This window comes from Sebastes umbrosus, chromosome 6 (assembly GCF_015220745.1).
Source record: "Sebastes umbrosus isolate fSebUmb1 chromosome 6, fSebUmb1.pri, whole genome shotgun sequence".
Classification (NCBI taxonomy): domain Eukaryota; kingdom Metazoa; phylum Chordata; class Actinopteri; order Perciformes; family Sebastidae; genus Sebastes; species Sebastes umbrosus.
The window spans coordinates 29,987,491-30,011,113 of NC_051274.1; the positions used below are offsets into that span (position 1 = coordinate 29,987,491).

Sequence of the window (23,623 nt, forward strand, 5' to 3'; positions counted from 1 at the left end):
TGACATCTTTTGTTATATTACAAAACAGGATTTTTGAATAAAGACTTCTATATTTCTTCAAATTAAGTATTGTTTTGGTATCGATCTTGAAACTCGGGTTTCATATCGACAATGGTGTTAAAACATATACCAGAAATTACACCAAGCTCAAAGATCAACACGACACACAGAGACGGAGAGAACTGTTAAAATTATAACTTTATTTTTACATGATACAAATTGTGTTTGGCCTCCTGCCTCTTCACAATAAAAACATTTCCAATGCAGACTGACTCGTCTTCTTCGTCATCATCATCCTCGGACAGGTATTTACAGGCACATTTACACACTGTTAGCAAACTGTACACAGTTAGTAGAAAAGCAGTCTGTGCTTCATTACAACTGATCCTGGATCCATTTTATACAAACCCTTTAAAGTTTTTATTCCCTTGTAGAAAAACGTTTCAGTAACAAACAGAGCTCGACCAATCAGAGCTGAGGATCTGTTTCATCATGTCCCAGAAGATTAAAAAAACTGTACAGAGATCAGGAGGTCAAAGGTCAAACTGTGACCCTCTTCCTCCATTTACATATATCATCAGTGACATGGCAGAGTTTAAGCCCCACCTCTTGTCTTCATTTTAACAGAAATTAGCATAAAGAAGCACCATAACTTATCATCATCATCATCACACGCATGCAGAAATCTGATCAGAGAACTACAACTACAGGTCAAACACAGGCTCAAAAAACATGCAAGGCAAAACCACAGAGGAGAGATGTTCAGATTAAACAGTGATAATCATCACAAATATTTAAGAAGAAAAGTACAGAAGGAAGATCATTCAACAAACGTCTCACTTAATAACAAAATCTGTCAGTTTTCAGTTTCAGTTCAGCAGCAGACAAAACCGTCGATAGGGTCTGTTTAGTTATTGCCTGATGGGTTCAGTCTCAGAGTCTATTTACACTGAAAAACATACGGGTCTGAGAATTAACCTGCCGAGAGAGTCCAGGAAGTATCCTGTCAAGAGAGTCCAGGAGAGTCCAGGAGAGTCCAGGAAGTATCCTGACAAGAGTCAAGGAAGAGTCTTGACAAGAGAGTCCAGGAAGTATCCTGAAAAGAGAGTCCAGGAAATATCCTGACAAGAGAGTCCAGGAGAGTCCAGGAAGTATCCTGACAAGAGAGTCCGGACATGGGTCTTGGGGTATGGGCATGCGCAGTGTAACTGGAGCTGCAGTCATGCGTTGCTATTGGCTCACAGAGTTGCACATGAAGACTAAATAAAAAGCATGGTCATCCACACCGGCTGAATTCCACACAGAGAAAAAAACACCAACAGATAAAACAACAAACGGTTGCCGTGGAGACACAGCTGACAATCTCAAGGCTGAATCCAAACCTCCAACCCTCTGGACCTGCAGCCTGAGTCCTTGTGGATGTTATCACATCAATAGACTGCACTCTTAAAATGTTTCAGGTTACTGACCCCTGAACCATGAAAGGTTTGTGCCTGTGCTTCACATCGAGATAGAGAAAGGTGGATATGTACAGTAAATCTTTAACACTGATAATTCAGATCAAACTCTTACATCACATGTGGCCCAACTGTTTCAGTCTTAGTCCAATAAAAAAACAAAACAATCTCCTTTCTAATAATTGTTATTGCTTTCTTTTTACATGATAAGATATCGAGTTTGAGTGTGCGGGGAGTTTCAGATATTTGGATTCAGTCTGTCTGACAGTTGATTGATATCAGAGCTTAAACAATATAACGTGTAGTAACAGTAGCTCAAACTAAGAGATATGGTAGCTGCTGGTAGTCAAAGGTTTTATAGCTATTGTAGCATCAGCAAGCTAAAAACAGCATCTTCATAATGGGAAACACACTGGTGGCTGACGTGGCGCTGTGTGTTTGTTCAGTGATGTTACAGTGTTATCCTTCTGACGACAGCAATCGTCTAGCACAGTTGTACTGCTAGGCGTTTCTAGCTAGCCCATATCATAGTAGCTACAATGAGTGCACGGTTTTAACTGGACAGTTGACTCTTGACCTTGGAAACAATCCAGGAAGTAAAAGACTGAGTTGCCATTGTGTTTGTCAAGTAAGGGATAATGTACAACGAGCCGGTCATTGTTGTGAAATAAACCCCGACAGGGCGATGCTGACCCCGACGCGAAACACTGAAGGCTAGCTGTACATTATCCTGCTTATTACACGGCTACTTCCAGAGTCCGACATCAGAACTGCGCCCATAGCAACAGTCTGTTATACATAGCAACGGTCTGCTATAAAGAAATAACAGACCGTGGATTGACCAAATCAGAATCGAGTATTCAACAAAGCCGTGTAATAAGCTAGCCCAATGCTATGCTAGATGTATATCCAGTGATACTCAGGCTGTTTAGGTATTTGTACATGATGATTCAGTTGTTTTTTCTCCCTCCCTGGTTCAATGAGAGTTAAACATTAAAAATAATTTATCTTCCCATGATGCACTGGGACACATGATCAATAAGACTGCTGTAAGAACAGACAGACAGCAACACCTAGCTGCAGAGTGAAGGCACAGCTGGGATAAATAGGTATAAATACGACTTACAGTATGTACACGTAATAAGTTAGTAACTAGCTAACACACACTCACACACGCGCACACACACACATACAGTTTAAACTCCTCCCCCCCAGATTTCAGATTGTTTTTTTCGTCCGTCAACTTCAGTGTTTCAGTTAAACATTATTTTCAGTGTGATTCTAGTTTCTGTTTCCAGCGTTTCAACATGTTAGTCAATGGTTATTTTATTTCTTTCTCGCATAAAAAACAAGTGCAGAATCCAGCTAGCACGTTGGCTACATCACTAGCTTTAGGCAGCTGGTCAGGTAAAATCCCACCTGTAGGGTTTCATTTACTAGAAGCTTCAAAACACCATCCTAAGATCCAGACACTTAGGTCTGTTTCCATTTTAAAAAAGACAAGTCAGAACCGCTACAGCGCTATGGTAACCCTACGGTCTCTATGGTAACAAGCATCACTGGGCTTCGGTCCTTCTTCAAGCCACTACTCTGCTTTGTGCTAACTGGCTGATTAATTCCAATCAATTTACACTGGCATTGATGCAAACCTGAGAACCCTGATGAGTCAATCTGGACTCAACCTGGAACTGAGGAAGACTGGAAAGACTGGTAACCAGTGTGGGTCGGGTCCTGAGGTTGTCAGGAGTCGAGGTAACCTGAAGAGCTCCAGGTAGAAGATTTGAGTCTCACACTGATAAGGTGATTTAAAAACACTCCCCGATTGTGTTATTGCGTTCAGTAAAACTCCCCAAACCACTAAATGTTGGGACCTTTAAAGCTCCTGATGCAGAACTGTGCTGGTTTCAGTAGTAAAAGCTAAAAATACTGTCGATAAAAAACATCCAGCATGTCTGAGATCAGCAGGTCAATAATCAATACAACTATTCAAATTGTGCTTTCTGACAGTAGAACAGCAGGGAACTCTGGGAAATGTAGTGCAAGGCAGCAGGTGCTGATGATGTTCTCTGATCTGATTGGTTAGCTTATTCAGTGTGACTGCTGCTGCAGAGCAACTGGGAGAACTGGGACCTCCTGAGTCTGACTATAAAAAACCTCATATCTCCCCAACACACACACACACACACACGCACACGCACGAACGCACGCACACACACAGCAGGAAGACAGTGATAACTAACAGGAGTCTCTCAGAGCTGCTGAAGATGTTCAGCAGGAAGCTTCGTCATCCTCCTCTTCCTCAGCGGGGCTCCGGGTGTCTTCAGGGTCACAAGGTCAGAGGTCAGCAGAGGTCATCAGAGGTCAGTGACCTTGTTCTCCACCAGGGCGGCGACCTGCTGCAGCCGATAGGCCAACTGCATCTTCTGACCTGAACTGTCCTCCTCCAGAGACATGATGATCTGACAGACAGACGGGAGGATACAGAGACAGACAGGTGAGAGAGAGACAGACAGGTGAAAGAGAGACAGGTGTTGAATTTATGGTTGTTGTTTTTTATTTATTGTGCTCTTTATTTCTCTCAGACTAATTATTTTATTGTAACGAGCTGCTTATTCTCAATTATGTCATTATTAAAATATACTCCATATATTATATTATAAATATGTATTATTAAAATATATATATATATATATATATTATAAAATGTATTTTATATATTATATTATTTGGGTGAAAAGTTTATAAAGCAGGTGGACATAGGTGACATATGTTAATAATGTTAATAACTTAAAAACATGCATGATGACACACATCAGGTATTCATAACAGAAACACTGAGCTGCCGCTAGAAAATTTGTAATTTGCTCCAAAGATGGTCGTTTTAATCTGGTATCTGTGGTGATGAATGTGAACGTGTGTTGAGAAGTGTATTATAGGCTGAGTGAACCAATCAGGACCAAGATTGTGGATTTGTATTTACTGTAGCAGCAACCAGAAGTTAAGAGACACAACAGGAAGTGGAACAAACCAAACAATGGGCCGCATGAGGTCAATCCAGTGTGTGTGTGTGTGTGTGTGTGTGTGTGTGTGTGTATGTGTATGTGTTTGTGTGTGCGTGTGTTACCTGGTCGTAGTACTTGTTGATGTACTTGTAGAGTTCATGAAGAGCAACAAGACTGTTCATCTCTGAGGCAAAGCTCTGCAGACAAGCACACACGGTTAACTTAATGTTAAGTTGTTATATATATCAGTAAAACGTGTAGTTGAGTTTGTGTTTACTGACCCCAGACAGTTCAGTCAGAGTAGAGTTCATCTCCTGATAACAGCCTGACGCAGCGCTGTGAATATCACTGTAATACCTGCACACATTGACACATTTCATCACATTAGTATAATGAGTTCACAGAAACAATCATTAATTCCTTATTTACAGTGTTGGTTACGTTTGTGTCTGAAGTAAAGTGAGTACATTTCTACAGTAACTGTACTGCAGTGAGTGTGTTTCTATGGTAACTGACTACAGTGAGTGTGTTTCTATGGTAACTGACTTCAGTGAGTGTGTTTCTATGGTAACTGACTGCAGTGAGTGTTTCTATGGTAACTATACTGCAGTGAGTGTGTTTCTATAGTAACTGTACTACAGTGAGTGTGTTTCTATGGTAACTATACTGCAGTGAGTGTGTTTCTATGGTAACTGACTGCAGTGAATGTGTTTCTATGGTAACTGACTGCAGTGAGTGTTTCTATGGTAACTGACTGCAGTGAGTGTGTTGCTATGGTAACTGACTGCAGTGAGTGTGTTTCTATGGTAACTGACTGCAGGGAGTGTGTTTCTATGCTAACTGTACTGCAGTGAGTATGTTTCTACTGTACATGTTGAATTGAAACAGTGGTATCTCTGACAGGAAGCTGTCTCACCTCTCCACCAGCTGTTTGTATCGGGGGATCTCTCTGGCGTACAGCAGCTTGTTGACAGGAGAGTCCTGGTTGGACAGAAAGTTACTATGTGGTCACATGACTTAACTGAACGGCACTACTGCGTGTACATACTGTCACAATAAGACAGACAGACAGACAGACAGACAGACAGACAGACAGACAGACAGTTCGTACCCGTCCCACTTTGTGCTCGGAGGTGGTGCAGGAGTCGATGAAGGTCTGAGCGATGACAGACAGAACGGCGTCGATGCTGTCGGTTACCTGAACGTCCAGAACAAACTGAGGATTCTTCAGGATGTTAACCCAGAACCTGAGAGGGAGACTGCAGACAGACAGACAGGTCAGAGAGACAGACAGGTCATAGAGATAGGCAGGTCATAGAGACAGGCAGGTGTCCAGGTGTGTCTCTCACCTGTTGGTCTTCCAGATGTGGACGGTCTCGGGGTCGTCGATGCCGTGTTTCTCGGCCATGTCGTCCAGGAAGTCGAAGAAGAATCTGACAGCAATCGGAGGAGGACGCTTCGTACTGAGGATCGCCACGAAAACGTCATCCACAAACTTCTGCAATGTCCCCTACAGAGAGACAGACAGGTAGAGAGACAAACAGGTTGTAGTTTTGTGTGTATGTTACCTTCATGGACAGTAGTCTGGTCAGGTAAATCTCAGGTGTGTTAACATGTGTTACCTTCATGGACAGCAGTCTGGTCAGGTAAATCTCAGGTGTGTTAACATGTGTTACCTTCATGGACAGCAGTCTGGTCAGGTAAATCTCAGGTGTGTTAATGTGTGTGTGTTACCTTCATGGACAGCAGTCTGGTCAGGTAAATCTCAGGTATGGCCTTGGCTCTCTCTCTCTCTCTCATGCTGCTCTTTCTGTGTTTTGGGATTTCGGGATCTTCGCTGCTCTTCACCAGGTGCCACAGACGCAGACCCTCTTCCTCCTCGCCCTCCAGCATCGGCGTTTCTACAGCAACCACATACAGAGCGTCACTGCGACGATGACTTACACAGAACCCTCGTATCTGACAACACTGGTTCTAGATGGTTCTCTTTGTGTTGTTCTGAGTTCTAGATGTTCTTGATGGTTCTAGTTCTACATATTTGTAAATGTTAGATCTGGGTGTTATGTTGGTTCTGGGTTCTAGATGTTCTAGATGACGCTATGTGTTCTGTCTGGGTTCTATGTGGTCTTTTTTGTTTTGGTTCTGGGCTCTTGATGTCCTACCTACATGGTTCTCTCTGTGTTGACTCAGGATTTCAGATGTTCTTGATATTCTAGATGTTCTAAATTTTAAGAGAAGTTTCATATGACTGTCTATGTGTTATTTCTGGATTCTACATGTTATATTAAGTTTTGTGTTGGTTCTGGGTTCTAGATGTTCACTCTCTGTTACTTCTGGGTTGTAGAAGTTCTATATTGTTTGTTTTTGTGTTCAAGATTTCCGAGATAGTTCTCTTTGTGTTGACGATCAGTTCTAGTTAGTTTTGATTTGAAGGTGTTCTATATGAAAATCCTTGTACTGGACCTGGGTTCTAGATGTTCTCGATGATTCTCTATGTGTTTTTTCTGGGTTCTATATGATCGGCTTTGCTCTGGCACTGGGTTCTACATGTTCATGGGTTGTTCTTTTTGTTCTGGGTCTCACTTGGAAAACCTCTTCTGTGATTCTGTGATATTGTTCCGTTTGTGTCGTGGGTGTTCCACATGTTCTATGTGTTCTAAATGCTCTTACTCTCTCCAGTCTGGAAGACCTGGTTGATTCCAACTCCACATGAACCCTGAGAACGAGGAATTAGAGCGACTGTTGCTCCGTCTGGAACCTGAAGAACGAGAGAGGAGGAAGAGTGTAAGAGAACGTGAAGAGAACATGAAGAGAGCACGAAGAGAACGTGAAGAGAACCTGATGATGTAGAAGAGAAGAAACGTAAGATGCCCTGTGATTGGTCAGTTGTTACCTTGTAGTGCTGCAGAGTGTTGACTCGTTTCCAGCGACCTTGAACCACCGCTGTGACATCATCATCTGACAGGGTCAGGTGACCCGCCTGACCTGAACGCCATTCTGTCAATCAAACACAAGTCAGTATGAGCTGTCAATCAAAGCAGACAGGTGAGACAGGTAGGTGTGTGTGTGTGTGTGTGTGTGTGCGTACCCAGGTCCAGACTGTCTGCTGCTGGTCTCTGAGAGAACGGAGCTCCTCTGTAGACCTGATCCAGGATCTTATCCTTCACCTGCACACAAACAAACCAACAGGTAAGAGACACAAGGATGGGCGGTATTCAGACAAACAGACAGACAGGTAGGTGAGAGGCAGATAGACAGGTGAGGAACAGACAGACAGGTACCTACCTGTGTGATAGTGTCGGTGTCGAGTACTTTAACAGGACAAGGTTGAACCTCGACTCCATTCTTCACCAACACTGTCAGATTCTGATGTAGAGAGAGAGACAGGTACAGAGAGAGAGACAGGTACAAAAGTTAATAGACAGGTACAGAGAGAGACAGACAGGTACAGAGAGAGAGAGACAGACAGGTACATGTGTCTACGTAGAGATGAAATAAGAACACAGTGTAGAGCTCTAGTTGTTGTTGTACAGTATATCAGGTTATCTAGTTGTCTGTTATGACTGACTTGTGTTGCCAGGTGTGCCTATTGTTGCCTACAGTTGAAGTCTGTGTGTGTGTGCGTGTGTGTGTGTTGCCATGGTTACCACTGCGCAGTAGTCGATGTCCTCTCGCAGCAGGTGGCTGTCATTAAGTGTCCGTTTGGCTTTTCCCGTCACAGTGTCGACCGGCCCTTTATCCACCTGATACTTGATGGCTCTGTAGAGCATGTAGAGAGGCTCCCCCGCCACCTCCTGAAAGACACACAGACAGGTGAGGGTGAGATGGGAAGACAGACAGGTTAGTGTTCTACAGATAGGTGATGGTGAGACAGGAAGACAGACAATTTAGTGTTCTACAGACAGGTGGGGGTGAGACAGGAAGACAGACAGGTTTGTGTTCTACAGACAGACAGGTTAGCGTTTACCTTGAGGAAGGAGTAGAGGCAGATCGACATCCAGTTGGTCAACATCTTCTCTACCACTGTCTCTGTCCTGAAACACAGACAGACAGACAGACAGACAGACAGACAGACAGACAGACAGACAGACAGACAGACATCAGTTCACATGCTTGAAGAGAAGCTCCTTCCAATCAAATGACCAACCATCAATTTCTGAAAACCCTGGATCAGATTAATCAGAGTGCCAGATTCTGGTAACCATAGGGAGGCCATAAGGGGGACAACTTTGGTTCTCGGATGCCAGACCACAGCAGGATCTGTACCTGAGGGGTCTGACTGGAGGCGGGGCTGCTCCTATGGGAACATGGACCCTGAGTCCTCAAAGACACCATTGCTGAAGGCTACTTGGACTTTGACCTGAAGGTGAAGGTTTGTTTTACGTACCGGCGCAGCATGAGTTTGGGGTTCTTGGCGACGTACTGCTGCACCAGGTCCTGCAGCAGACTCTTCATGACCTCTGTGAAATACTCCAGTTTATCGTGCAGCGCAATGGTGAGCAGACTGGCAACGTATCCGCGGTCTCTCTGAGAGAAACCCTGCTGGGCCTCCAGAGTGTGGATGAACTAAGAGACAACGACAGAACAAACCATCACCTGGGGGTCCAGGTTTCTCCTGATCTGAGACCAGGCTATATCACCATCACATGACCCCCTTCTTCCTCCCATCCAGACCCACCCTAGTGAGGAAGAGTCTGTTGTTGAGCAGGTTGTTGAGCTGCTGGAGGCCCTGCTCCACAGTCTGCCTCCTGGACTCCGGCAGGTCCAGCTGGCGGCTCAGTGGCCCCACCTGCTGACCGGGGAAGAAGACTCGCTCTGCGTACGTCCTGTAGTCCAGCAGGGGGAGTCCTGGTCCTCCTACATCACTGCTCAGGTCCATCATCTCTGTCATCAGGTCTACACACAGACGAAGAGAGGAAGAGGACGTTACAGTTTAGTCTACATCACTCTGGAAGAGGCTGGACCGTCTGCAGCCGTGTGGTGTGTTCAAGTACCAGTGAACTCTTTACGACACTGATCTCCCACGTTGATCTCCAGAGTTTCCAACTGCAGCAAAACCTTCTTATAATCTCTGAGAGCCTGTTTACTCTTCCTCCTGCACAGAGACACAAAACATGAGGTCGAATAATGGGAGTAATAAAGAACATCTAGAATATTTCCAGTTTATGGTGCAGCCATAGAGAACATGGAGTCAGACAGACGGGCAGACAGACAGACAGACAGACAGACAGGTACCTACCTGTACATGAGGATGACGACCAGCACTGACAGAATGATGACAGCTGCTCCCGCCGCCAAACCGATCTGAGCAGCCAACGGGACGACAGACAGAGAGTCACTGTCGTACTGAACCAAGCCCAGGTCCACCTGCAGGTTCCCCATGAACACCTGAGAGACAGACAGGGAGAGAGACAGACGGGCAGGGAGAGATGGGGAGAGAGAGACGGGAGGGAGAAAGAGACGGGGAGAGAGACAGGGAGACAGACGAGGAGGGAGACAGACAGGGAGAGAGACAAACAGGGAGAGAGCGACGGGGAGAGAGACAGGGAGAGAGACAGACGGGGGGAGAAACGGACAGGGGAGCGACAGGGAGAGACAGACGGGGAGAGAGACAGACGGTGAGAAAGACAGATGAGGAGAGAGAAAAAGAGACAGTGAGAGAGACAGACGGGGAGAGAGAGGGACAGGGAGAGAGACAGACAGGGAGAGAGAGACGGGGAGAGAGACAGGGAGAGAGACAGACGGGGAGAGAGACGGATGGGGGAGCGACAGGGAGAGACAGACGGGGAGAGAGACAGAAGGGGAGAGAGGCAGACAGGGAGAGATACAGACAGACAGGGAGAGAGATAGACAGGGAGAGAGACAGAAGGGGAGAGAGATAGACAGGGAGACAGACGGGGAGAGAGACAGAAGGGGAGAGAGATAGACAGGGAGACAGACGGGGAGGGAGAGAGATTGGTGTTTTAATCTTCACACAGTGGTCTGTAGACTGTATCAGTGGTTTAGTCTAGTTCATTGTATACCTGCGTACTACTACACCACTGGATGGTACTTTATATATTTATATATATATATATATATATATATTGTATATACTGTATATATATATGTATACAGTATGTGCTGTTACCTTGAGGCTGGGCAGCTCGCTGCTGTCGTCTACACTCATCGGTTGGATCTCTGGAGGTTCACAGTACAGGTGAGTGTTGTCCAGAGTTTTCACCTCACACTCCTGATCGCCGAGTCGAGCCGCCACTTCCTGTCTGGATATCGCTCTCGTCAGGTCCTGACCCTGAGGGTCGCCACGGAAACACAGACATCAGACATGTTTTTAAATGTATCAGTCAGTGAACAGACGAGACGGCGGTCACCGGTAGAGACCTTACCTCCACGGCGATCACTCCTCCGGGTTTGAAGCGATACGGAGCGTCTGGAGCTTCTCTGTTCAGAGGAAAGAACTCTGGGTTCGGATAATACGTGAAGCTTTTACCCTGAGAGACAGTCAAGTAGAGACAGACAGGTAGAGAGACAGACAGGTTCCTCGATCAGACAAAGTGATCACCACCCTTCAGTAAGAACCCCCTCCATTTAACTTTTATTGTGAAAATATTGTTGCTGACCTGATACGTGCTAACATGCTAATGCTAACATATAGGCCTGTTTGTGAATCAGGAGAGATGGACCCTGTAGAGCTCATCAGATAGTTTGTAGTGATGTCATGTTTATTTGTCTATATTAGTCTTCATGTAGGCAAAGTGTCTCCATCAACAGAGTGCTCATTCTCTACCTCCTCCTCAGACAGACAGACAGACAGGTAGAGAGACAGACAGGTAGAGGGACAGACAGGTACCTTGATGGTCTCATAGTGGACTCTGACGTTGTCCAGCTGAAACCAGACGCCCTTCACTTTGACCTCTGGGGTCACCGTGGGGGTCGGACAGGTCATCTGAGAGGACGACTGGACAGTGCAGCGCTCCGACACCTGAGAGACAGACAGGTGGAGAGGGAGAGAGACAGGAGAGACAGACAGGTGGAGAGAGAGACAGGAGACAGACAGAAGGATAGAGAGAGAGACAGACAGGTGGAGAGAGAGAGACAGATGAGACAGACAGGTGGAGAGAGAGAGAGAGACAGACAGGTGAAAAGAGAGAGAGACAGGAGAGACAGACAGGTGGAGAGAGAGAGACAGGAAAGGCAGACAGGAGGAAAGAGAGACACAGGAGAGACAGACAGATGGAGAGAGAGACAGGAGAGGCAGACAGGTGGAGAGAGAGAGATATTATTCAGGTTGACCTCTGACCCCGTCTCTGGCTCTACGGCTGCATTCACGCCAGTTCACCCGTTCATCTGTGGCCAATCACGTGACCGCCGGTCACTCACACGCCGCCACACAACGCGGCCTCAATGCCTGATCTGGCGTGAACGCAGCCTAACTTGTCTCTGATTGGCCCGTTGTTCTCACCGTTGTCATGGAGCCGTTGAAGACCATCTGCTGCTTGGCGGTGAGCAGAGCCAATCGTCTTCTCCGTTTCACCCTCTGGCCCTCCACAGGCTCCACCCACACCGAGATGATTGGCTGCTGCACGACCCCCAGGTTCTTGCCCGTCACCATGACGTCACGCCCACCTCTGAGGACAGGAAGTCGTCACCTGAGTTATGAGCTGATTGATTATTGATGATCAGGTTCTTATGAGATGATCGATTATTGGTGATCAGGTTCTTATGAGATGATCGATTATTGGTGATCAGGTTCTTATGAGATGATTGATTATTGGTTATCAGGTTCTTATGAGATGATTGATTATTGGTGATTGGTGATCAGGTTCTTATGAGATGATTGATTATTGAATATTAGTGATCAGGTTCTTATGAGATGATTGATTATTTGTGATTGGTGAACAGGTTCTTACGCGTAGAAGCTCTCTGCTGGTGTGGCGTCGGTGATGACGGGGTCGTCAAGGTAACGGAAGGTAACATTGGGAACGGTTCTCTCCGCTTTACCGAACAGAACCCGAAGTTTGACCGCACCGGTCTGATTACTGGGACCAGTCTGACACACCAACTGGGAGTCCTTCACCTCCCCCACACTGAGAGGACAGGAGTCAAGGAGACAAGGAGAGGAGACAAGGAAACAAGGAGAGGAGACAAGGACAGGATGTTAAAATTATTTTTTTGTTTCCAGCAGGTGGAGCCAGAAATGAATGAACAGCGTCTGTTACACTGAACAGTTCTAGTAGTAGTAGTAGTAGTAGTAGTAGTAGTAGTAGTATTAGCAGTAGCAGTAGTAGTAGTAGTAGTAGCAGTAGCAGTAGTAGTATCAGTAATAGCAGTAGTAGTAGTAGTAGTAGTAGTAGTAGCAGTAGTAGTACCAGTAATAGCAGTAGCAGTAGCAGTAGTAGTACCAGTAATAGCAGTAGTAGTAGTAGTAGTAGGAGTAGTAGTAGCAGTAGTAGTAGTAGTAGTACTCACATGTAGCAGGTCTGGGGGCCCAGGAAGGCACTCAGGTCTGACTTCTGTCCGGTCAGCAGCTGCCGTCCTCTGATGGTCAGTCTGGTTCCTCCAGAGACCGGACCTTTATCAGGAACCAGATCCAGGAGCTGTGGGTCCTGAAAACAGAAACACACAAGAGAGGAACCTGATTGGTTAAAATAATATTCAACATATTTAAAAACACTCTGGACGGTTGAACTCTGAACTTCAGGCGGTCAGGGTGTCTGGGTGAGGAGGTCAGAGGAGGAGGAAGAGTCAGCTGGGTCTTACCTGATAGGTGAAGATCTGTGTTGACCTTCCAGGTGGAGTTGTTCCCACGGTAACCAAGACAGGCCCCTCCGTCTGCCTCCCACTGGACTGCAGCTCACACACAACCCTACACACACACACACACACACAGGCTAGCGTTGGTTATTCAGAACCGTGTGTGTGGATCCATCGTGTGTGTGTGTGTGTGTGTCGATCCACCGTGTGTGTGTGTGTGTGTGCGTGCGTGCGTGCGTGCGTGCGTGCGTGTGTTACCTGGTGGAGATCTGGTATCCTTCAGGTTGAGGCACACACTGAACACCTGCCACTGTGACTCCGCCCATCACATCCTGGTACCTCATCCCCAGATTAGAGCCTGAGATCGTCACCAGGACTCCACCCTCCAGAGGACCGGAGACAGGAAGCACCTGCAGACAGACACGTGGAACAGACAGACAGACAGTTTGAATGTTTCCACGGCAACAAACCAGACCTCTACTAACAGACTGACCGATCATTAGACCTCACCTGTGTGATCTGAGGAGGCGGGCAGGTGTCTGCAGGTGCGCTGCTACAGGATTGGTTGTACACACAACTGGGGGCGGGGCTTCCCGAACACCACACACAGCCGTACTCCTCCGGCACCGCCCTGCACTGTGAGCAATCTGATTGGCCGGCTGAGCAGTCGTACAGCTGGACTGAATAATACAGAAAACACACACAGGTGAAATTAACATTTGGAGCCCCCCCTCGTCGCAGCCTATGACGGCGGTGCCACTCTAGAGTTAGCGTTCAACCCCCCAGAACTCTAGCCCAGTAAACTGCAACACACATCAGACATCACAATGGTTTAGCTCTCTGGTTGGTTCTTACGTTGGAGACCAGGTGAGGTGTCGATGCGTCTCTCTCCTCTACGTAGATAGACAGCAGTCGAATACTGAAGCTGACTGACAGCATACTGAAACTACAGACACACACACAGACAGACAGAGAGACAGACAGACAGAGAGACAGACAGACAGAGAGACAGACAGACAGACAGACAGACAGACAGGTGGTCAGTCAGTCCAAAATAGTGACATCGGAATAAATATCCACAAGGTGATATTAGCATTACGGTTAGCATAAGCACATTAGGGTCAACACGGAGTGTGTTACCTGGTGTGGGCTGCAGGTGAAGGTGTGCGTGTTGTCGGGTGTTTTCTCTACAGCAGCTGTCAGGTTGAACTGGACTCCTTCGATTTCCACAACACACACATACTGAGTTTCATCCTGCACAGAGAGACAGAACCATCAGAACCATCAGAACCATCAGAACCATCAGAACCATCAGATCTACGTTGCTGTGATGAAGTTCAGGTTCAGGTTTTATTCTTTACAATCTGCTCCCTCATACTTCACTTCTCACCTACATTGTTCTCTCTAGCACCACACATCAGCATCTAAAGGCTCATTTATACAGTAAAAGTACACAGTTCACAGTGAGAAATTGCTGTTCTCACAGTGTAGACGTCCAGGTTTCGTCCCCGCAGCACCACAGTGGTGCTCAGGCCCAACGGCACTAATGCAGAACTCTGCAGGGCGAAGACCAGAGGACAGGATGTGGGACCAGGAGACTCCTGCTAGACAGGAGACAGGGTGAGACAGACCGACAGGGACAAAGAGAGACACAGACTGATAGACAGACGGACAGACTGTCTCACTTTCTGGTTGAGGATGATGTGTTGGTTGGGACAGCTGTGGTTGTGAGTGCAGAGTTGATCCAGAGGACACCAGTTACACCTCCAGACACTGCTGACGCACGCCAGACACCTGAAGCACATCATCATCATCATCATCATCATCATCATTATCATCATCATCATCATCATCAACCATTATTAGTATCTTCATTGATTAAGATTGTACTGGGTGTATTATTGTGTCTTACTGGGAGCTCTGGTTCAGTCGGCTCACAGCTCCACAGTCATAGAAGGTCATGCTGCCCGTGGTGATGGTCACATGACCAAACATCAGTGACACGGGCAGGATCATGTGATCTGGAAGCAGAGAGTCACAGGAACATGAACATGAACGTATGTTAATATGTAGTGCATTAGTATGCAGCACATTCATATGCAGAACGTTAGTATGCAGTATGTTAGTATGCAGTATGTTAGTATACAGTACGTTAGTATACAGTATGTTAGTATGCAGTATGTTAGTATACAGTATGTTAGTATGCAGTATGTTAGTATGCAGTATGTTAGTATGCAGTACATTAGTACGCAGTACATTCATATGCAGAACGTTAGTATGCAGTATGTTAGTATGCAGCATGTTAGTATACAGTATATTAGTATGCAGTATGTTAGTATGCAGTATGTTAGTATACAGTATATTAGTATGCAGTATGTTAGTATGCAGTATGTTAGTATGCAGTATGTTAGTATACAGTATGTTAGTATGCAGTATGTTAGTATGCAGTATGTTAGTATGCAGTACATTAGTACGCAGTACATTCATATGCAGTATGTTAGCATGCAGCATGTTAGTATACAGTATGTTAGTATACAGTACGTTAGTATGCAGTATGTTAGTATACAGTATGTTAGTATGCAGTATGTTAGTATGCAGTATGTTAGTATGCAGTATGTTAGTATGCAGTATGTTAGTATGCACTATGTTAGTATGCAGTATGTTAGTATGCAGTACGTTAGTATGCAGTATGTTAGTATGCAGTACGTTAATATCTGATTTCGAACACAGCCTGAGTCATGAATAACATCAGTTGTTTACTCACCACTTCCTGTTAGCATGGTTGGGAGGAGCTCCGGCGCAGGGGATTGACAGGTAATGCTGGTTCCCGTGACGATGGCGGGCTGAGGTGGGAGGAGCCCGAAGACGCAGGACAGAGACTCTGCCTCAGTGAGGACGGGAAGCTGGACGACTAACAGCGTTACCTTGGAGATGGACGTGTAAACAAACAGTCAGATAAACACAGTCACAAACATGCTGAGGAACCTCTGACCTGGCTGTGGACCTGGTTATTGATTATTGATCGTACTACAGCTGCATGTGGGATACGGCTACGCTAGCTGTGACTGTGTTACTGCTCCTCGTACCTCTATAATACTTTATTAATCCCCAGGGGGAAACTGATTGCTGCCATGCATCGAGGACAGACTACAGGTGAGACGATAGGAGACACATCTCAAACACAGCACCATAATAAATAGTGTAAACATCCATGTGACTGTCGTAGTATATGAGCTCTGCTATGGATCAGAGTAAAAAACACAGTGACCTTTCAGAGGCTCTGTACAAAAGAAAATCTCTATCATGAACTGAATTATGGGATGAAAACATAACTCTGACTAAATAAATAAAGTTGATCGGTTGGTGGATTATCTGTCTGCAGGTTGAGCTGAATGGAAATGAGTCCAGCTGTTTATCCAAATAATCAATATTTGCTGCCTCACAACAGGATACCTGTGTTTGCTCGTCTTTGCTCTGATTGGCCGGCTGCAGGCTCTGCACTGTCACACACCGATTGGTCGGTTCAAAGCTCCAGAGCCAATGGTTGGGCTGCATGTGGCGCTGACACTGGTGTTTACGGGAACATCTGGACAAAGAAATAAAAACATCATCAGTGATCACAATAAAGGATCAATAACAATGAATACACATGAACAGAGTATCCTGTGGGTTATAAATTATTGATTCAGTTCATAATTAAAATTCAAAGAGATAAAATTAAAGTTTTGGGCTTCGTTCGAAATCGCATATTAAGCACTACATACTCAATATGTCTACTATCGTTCAACTTTTGTGTGAATAAACAGTAGTCTGTATCTTTTTTGGACACACTGAGCAGTAATTTACGTCGTCACTTCCTGAGAGTAACCATGGTAACTCGTGCCAACCTCATGTGACCAAAACAACGGTTTGTGAGAATCAAAGTCTGAATTAATCTAGAATATATATTACGCCTAGCAAAGTGAAATCTTATACTTATATGTAATATTTCACTGGAAATAGTATGCATTTTGCGTATTATTAGTTTCATACTAAGCTGTCTCCGTCTCTGCGTTATGACGTATAAATAGCTGCAGATCTACAGTGACCTCATCCTAAACTACAGACAGACCTACCTTCCCTCCAGGACACACCAGCCACAGTACGGGTCTCTGACAGCGAGACAGGACTGACAGTCTGTCTGTCTCTCACATGACGACACAGGAACCTTCGACAGCTGAGAGACAGACAGGAAACAGATCACAGGTCAGTTTAAGTAAAGGTTAGAAAAGACAAGAAAAGAAAAAAGACAGAAAGAAAAAGAGAGGGACAGAGAGACAGACAGGAGAAGAGAGGAACAGAGAGACAGACAGAGAGACAGACAGGAGAATCGATGGACAAAGAGACAGACAGGATGACAGAGAGACAGACAGGAGAAGAGATGGACAGAGAGACAGACAGGAGGACAGAGACAGACAGGAGAAGACTTGGACAGAGACAGACAGGAGAATCGATGGACAGAGAGACAGACAGGAGAAGAGATGGACAGTGAGACAGACAGGAGGACAGAGACAGACAGGAGAAGACTTGGACAGAGAGACAGACAGGAGAAGAGAGGGACAGAGAGACAGACAGAGAGACAGACAGGAGAAGAGAGGGACAGAGAGACAGACAGGACAAGAGAGGGACAGAGAGACAGGAGAAGAGAGGGACAGAGAGACAGACAGGACAAGAGAGGGACAGAGAGACAGACAGGAGAAGAGAGGGACAGAGAGACAGACAGGAGAAGAGAGGGACAGAGAGACAGACAGGAGAAGAGAGGGACAGAGAGACAGACAGGAGAAGAGATGAACAGAGAGACAGACAGGAGAAGAGAGGGACAGAGAGACAGACAGGAGAAGAGAGGGACAGAGAGACAGACAGGAGAAGAGATGGGCAGAGAGACAGACCGGAGGAGAGATGGCCAGAGAGACAGACGGGAGGACAGAGGGACAGAGAGACAGACAGGAGAAAAGATGGACAGAGAGACAGACAGGAGGACAGAGGGACAGAGAGACAGACAGGTTGATGCTGTCTCACCCTGCTGTTGGTTAAAACAAAAACGTGCTGCTGGTTGTCGTCCAATAGGAGGTCAGCGCTGACGGCGCTGTTTCTGTCCACCAACACGCTGCCGTACAGATCACCTGACCAATCAGAGCGCACCAACACCTGCAACACACACACACACACACACACACACGTGAGTTACTGTCATCACACCTGTAGAAGATAATCAATACTTCACAACATTAGAGTCACAGACACCACAGAAGATGATCTGCTGCCATAGCAACAAGCTGCCCCCAGGTGGAGCTGTTTCCCCCCCAACAACACCACCTCTCCTTCACAGGGATCAGAGACTTTGAACAATGACATTGAACAACAGAGAGTTTTAAAGTAGAAATAACTTCCCTTTCATCAGATCTCATCTGATCTATTTAGTATTTTCATATTTCATTTTCAGGTTTTTGTTGGTCAATGACGCCATCGCTTTCTGCTGCCTCAAGATAACAATGTGCCAACAAAGGGCCCGACCACACCTCATTATAAGACCAACCCGCCCATGGGCGCACAGATGGGCGCAAGTACATTTGCTACTAGCACAACGTGGGCGCTGGGCGTGAAAATGACAACTGCGTTGGCCTGTTGCGCTGCGCTGTGCGCCGCTTTATACACAGGTGTAAGATAGGACCCCAACGCAGCAGCTAATATGTGCAGCCTCTCACTGCTGATAACACGGTGTTACACTCATTATGTGTGTATGTGTGTGTTAATGAGGTCTAATCCTGCCTCAGAGGCTCAGTGAGGTGAACAGCAGATTCATCCCGTTAATATTTAATCACACACACACACACACAAAATGTTTCAGGGGCATCTTACTGGATCCTTACCCAGAGTGCACCTGGGGGACCAATAACCAATCAACAACAAGAGTCTGAGCGCGCTCCCCTGTGACGCCTCCCCCCCTCCCACCGCCCACCCCCCCGAGCTAAACGCCTGTTAGTCAACACACACACACACTGAGTATATCATTGTGTGTGTGTTGTTTTGTTGATAAAGTGCTGCAGGCTACAAGCTGCTGTTCAGTGTGTGTGTGTGTGTGTAGCTCAGGCTTCCCCGTTACAAACACACACAAACAGGAAACAGCTGATCAGAAGTTTGACTGGCTGTCTTTGTCAGGTTCCCACCTGAGGCTGTAACTTTACTTTAATCATACTGGTACATGACCTTTGACCTCTGCCTTTAACCATCCTCAGCATCAGCAGCAGTGAGCTGCTGTGGTTCAGAGTCTCTCTCAACGAGACACACAACCAGCAGAACCACTATAACCACAGTCTGGTCTGATGGTGAAGCAGGTGGTGGTATTGCTCAAAGGCCCCTCAGAGGTACTGAGGGCTTCAAACCCTTGAAACTTAACCACAATGTTGTTTTAGTAAAAATGTCATAATCAATAATCAATAAAACTGATGATGTCACATCTTAAAGGAGACATGTTAGACAAGACAATCAAAACCACTCATGTCTGTAAACAGGGGAAACATTTAGCTTAGCTTAGCATAAAGACATAGAAAGTATCTGCTGTGTGTTCACCTTGTGCAGTCGTCCCTCTCTGTCTCCCAGGAAGGCGATGGTGTGACCCGCCTCCGTTGCCATGGTGACGGCAGTCAGCTGGGTGGTGGAGTAGAAGGTGGGTGTGGCGGGGAGGGGCACGGCGCTTGCGATGGGGTTCGGGGTGTGTTCCCCCCCACAGGGGTACTCTGACAGAGAGTCCTGATACATGAACAGAGAGAGAGAGAGAGAGAGAGAGAGAGAGAGAGAGAGAGAGTTTTAATCCAAAAACATAAGTTACATAATAATAATAAACTACATTTAAAAAAAAAGAAAATCAACAGTTAGATTAAATAAAGTAAACATAAACAGGAAGTAGCATCTAAACAGTGGAAAGCTCTAGTTTACTATTGGTGCTTTAAGTTTATTTCCATCTTTAAAACTCCTGTTTTTATTCATCCTTTATTAATCCTTCACACACAGTCACTGCAGTTTATCTGTGTGTTTGTGTGTGTGTGTTTGTGTGTGTGTGTGTCTCTCTCTCTCTGTGGGTGTGTCTCTGTGTGTGTGGTATATGTGGGTCAGATCTGTCCTACCAGCTGTGTGTGAACCTCTGTGTGGTTGAGTGACAGCTGTCTGATGATAAATCCAGCTGCTGAAGATAACAGCTCTAATCCACACACACACACACACACACACACACACACACACACACACACACACACACACACACACACACACACACACACACACACACACACACACACACACACACACACACACACACACACACAGAGTATTAAGGTCAGCAGCAGTGAGACAGATGTGACCGTTGCCTGTTTCCTGGTTGGTTTGGTTTTGATTTCCTACCTGTCACACTGTGTGTGTGTGTGTGTGTGTGTGTGCGTGCGTACGTGTGTGTGTTTGTGTGTGTGTGTGTGTGTGTGTGTGTGTGTGTGTGTACCTTCGGTAGTTTCAGACATTTTGATGACACGGCGTATTCGATGTAGGCCTCTTCCTGTCCGCTGCTGCCTCGTCCTCCCTCCGTGTAACACACTTCCTGTGCTTTCCGTAGCATGGCGTCCAGCTCTGCCATCTCATAAACACACAGTGCAGAGCGCCCGGTTGCTACGGGTGTGGATGCTTGTCCCGCTGCCATGACGACGAACAGGGCGGGTTCACCCGAGTGGTTTCCTAACCACGCCCCCTGAGCCAGGTTGTACCCGCCGCGGCACAGCAGCGGCACCTCCACGTACGAGTAGAAGCTGCGGTCGGTGGCGCAGAGCCGGGAGGCGTAGGTCCGGTACTCCTTCTTGTGCCACATGTCCCGCCGAGAGAACAGGAAGTAAACGTGGTTGCCGTGGGCGACCGCCTTCACAAAGTGGTTGTTGTACTCAGAGTAACTTCCTACGACGAGTTTGCCTAGCTCCTCCTCCTGAGAGAACGCCCGGCGAGGTGGGACCACCGGGAACAGACGCCGTGTAGTGATAGGAGGGATGTCACCGGGACCTTTACTGGTGTAGCCACGACCAACCAGCATCAAACGCAGGACGCCACCAGCCCCGACCCCTTCCTGTTTGTTCTCTGTGGTTATCACCACGGCAACGGTGGAGACTCGGGGGTCGTTGGCGGCGACGTACTGAGTGTCGACGGGGTTGGAGGTCTGATAGATGAGCTGAGAGATGTTGGACAGACTCCTGCAGGGGCAGAGAAAAATAAATCAGTGCTCGTCATGTTAACCTGCATTAGATCAACTTCAACACGTCACACAGGTGCAAACACCTGGTCAGTGTGAGGAAACATGACATCACCACAGTGTGTTACCTCTTATCACAGATCCCCTGATAGAGCGAACCACAGACGATCAGGCTGCCTGGCCCTGCCCCCTGCCCCGCCTCCATCAGCAGCAGTTTGTTGTGATTGTGCGTGGGCATGGCCGAGGGGCAGTCCTGTGGAACGATGGGAGGGAGGCAGTCCGGGGAGTCCAGGTGAGGGCCGGTCGTCACGCGCGATATCACCTCCAGGTCGGCGGTCAGCTGGTACAGATGGTCGACCCCGCCCACGTAGAGCCGCCCCGCCCCCTGGTCCAGCACCAGGTGAGAGAAAGTGGTGCCATGTAGCTCCACCCACCGCACCGAGGGGTCAGAGGTCACGATGACATCAGAGGGATGGGAGGGAGGGGGGAGGAGAAGGAGGAGGAGGAAGAGGAGGAGTGACGGGGGACAGGAGGAGGCCAACATGGCAGCTCCTCTTTACCTGCAACAGGTGAGACAGAGAGAGACTTTAAGATTCAGCAGAGCAGCTGGTCTCTATTGGAACATCATATATATACATATAATGACCCGCTAGCTGTACATTATCCCTCTTATTACACGGCTTCTTACTTAAAGCCCCCCTTTAGCCAGTTTTACTACCTGTTTTTTGGTTAACGTTCTTTCTCAAACAGAGAATGGGGGTGTGGTTAATAGTCAGATGTAATTCATTACCACGGCAACCAGACTGTTTTTCAACCCAGTTTAAATTAAACCAGTTCAGATGAATTTACTGTTTATCAGACCATAAATGAGACAAGAATTAGCGCAACACACCGACTATCTCTCACTCGCTCTCTTCTTCTTCACCGTCTCCTCCATGCGAGGTGGCTATCTGGCTGCTGCTGCACCGAGGAACCACAACCTTCTTTCTTTTTTTTAACTTTGACAGTGTGGCTTATCAACTTAGTCAGAAAATGACTCAAATAAATATGAAATACCATAGAAATGCCAAAAAACACTGAAGGGGGGCTTTAAGAAATCAATCATTTGCCACAAAAACGGTCCGTCAGAGTCCAACATCAGACATGCACCCATAGCAACGGTCTGTTATAAAGAAATAACAGACCGTAGAACGCAGTGATTGACCAATCAGAATCAAGAAAGCCGTGTTATAAACAAATATAGTTCATTCATTCATTCAATAGTTCAAAACCTAAAGACATTCAGTTTACTGCCATCTTCACATCTGAGAAGTTGAAACTGGGGAATGGAGACATAACTGATAATAATCAGTTATCAGAAATAGTTGCAGAAGGACTAATAGTATCAGAGCACACGCTGATCTGAGATCTGATCTGTGGTCTGATATCTGATATCTGGGATCTGAGATCTGGGAACTGAGATCTGAGATCTGATCTGTGATCTGATCTGTGGTCGTACGTCACATTCACCTGTAAATACACCTGAACACAGTCTCTCAGTTTCTCTCTGAAGTTATTAATAAAATATTTTGCTGCTTCACACTTTCCCTCCGACGGTCAAACTGTGGTTGCCTGTAGTAACATCACCATAGCAACACACCCGTATCCACGGCAACGCAGTGAAACGACTCAAACCTCCGGTGGGCTGGTTTATGACAGAGTTGGAGACTGACTGGGTTTTTAAAACTGGTGTCAAACTGGTTTCACTCTGAAGGATGAACCCTCCATGATGTCTCTCTTTTAGCGCACCCCTCAGGACGACCTCAGCCTCCCCAGGGGTCACCTCTGGGACCAGCTGTTTTTAAATATAATTCATTTTGATTCATCAGACTACTACAGTCGTCTTCAACAGGTTCAACCAGAAATCATTCAGCAGGCTCCAACGAGTCCAAACAGCTGCTGTTAGACAATCAGAACATGATTCTGGGATTTTTTTTTTTTTTTTAAAGTTATTTTTTTGGGGGCATTTTTTCTTCATTTTTTTTATGACAGGACAGTGGATAGAGTCTTGAAAGGGGGGAGAGAGAGAGTGGATGCGGAAAGGGCCACAGGCCGGATTCGAACCCGGGCCGCCGCGGTCAGGACCAAGCCTTAATACATGGACGCCC

The 23,623-nt window shown here is 46.5% G+C and overlaps 1 protein-coding gene across 2 annotated transcripts in view; it reads right to left on the reverse strand.

Moving 5' to 3' along the window:
- Positions 1-179: 179 nt before the first annotated feature.
- The window catches only part of plxnb3 (plexin B3), a 57,779-nt gene continuing 34,335 nt past the window's right edge, over positions 180-23,623 (reverse strand). For both annotated transcript variants that reach the window (XM_037772638.1, XM_037772639.1), the window contains 38 exons: positions 21,605-22,036; positions 20,745-21,477; positions 19,823-20,002; positions 18,272-18,400; positions 17,329-17,429; positions 16,667-16,799; positions 15,978-16,137; positions 15,126-15,234; positions 14,899-15,007; positions 14,698-14,814; positions 14,354-14,467; positions 14,069-14,159; positions 13,724-13,893; positions 13,472-13,623; positions 13,220-13,325; positions 12,929-13,065; positions 12,370-12,546; positions 11,922-12,087; positions 11,310-11,441; positions 10,846-10,950; positions 10,590-10,751; positions 9,699-9,847; positions 9,454-9,554; positions 9,138-9,355; positions 8,847-9,025; positions 8,427-8,493; positions 8,107-8,253; positions 7,745-7,825; positions 7,548-7,626; positions 7,353-7,456; positions 7,130-7,217; positions 6,194-6,360; positions 5,809-5,969; positions 5,571-5,718; positions 5,376-5,440; positions 4,741-4,816; positions 4,582-4,656; positions 180-3,916 (listed from right to left, as the gene is read on the reverse strand). In XM_037772638.1, the coding sequence (XP_037628566.1) occupies positions 3,812-3,916; positions 4,582-4,656; positions 4,741-4,816; positions 5,376-5,440; positions 5,571-5,718; positions 5,809-5,969; positions 6,194-6,360; positions 7,130-7,217; positions 7,353-7,456; positions 7,548-7,626; positions 7,745-7,825; positions 8,107-8,253; positions 8,427-8,493; positions 8,847-9,025; positions 9,138-9,355; positions 9,454-9,554; positions 9,699-9,847; positions 10,590-10,751; positions 10,846-10,950; positions 11,310-11,441; positions 11,922-12,087; positions 12,370-12,546; positions 12,929-13,065; positions 13,220-13,325; positions 13,472-13,623; positions 13,724-13,893; positions 14,069-14,159; positions 14,354-14,467; positions 14,698-14,814; positions 14,899-15,007; positions 15,126-15,234; positions 15,978-16,137; positions 16,667-16,799; positions 17,329-17,429; positions 18,272-18,400; positions 19,823-20,002; positions 20,745-21,477; positions 21,605-22,020 (5,709 nt within the window). In that variant the 5' untranslated portion in view covers positions 22,021-22,036 and the 3' untranslated portion in view covers positions 180-3,811. The remainder of the gene's footprint in view (positions 3,917-4,581; positions 4,657-4,740; positions 4,817-5,375; positions 5,441-5,570; positions 5,719-5,808; positions 5,970-6,193; positions 6,361-7,129; positions 7,218-7,352; positions 7,457-7,547; positions 7,627-7,744; positions 7,826-8,106; positions 8,254-8,426; positions 8,494-8,846; positions 9,026-9,137; positions 9,356-9,453; positions 9,555-9,698; positions 9,848-10,589; positions 10,752-10,845; positions 10,951-11,309; positions 11,442-11,921; positions 12,088-12,369; positions 12,547-12,928; positions 13,066-13,219; positions 13,326-13,471; positions 13,624-13,723; positions 13,894-14,068; positions 14,160-14,353; positions 14,468-14,697; positions 14,815-14,898; positions 15,008-15,125; positions 15,235-15,977; positions 16,138-16,666; positions 16,800-17,328; positions 17,430-18,271; positions 18,401-19,822; positions 20,003-20,744; positions 21,478-21,604; positions 22,037-23,623) is intronic.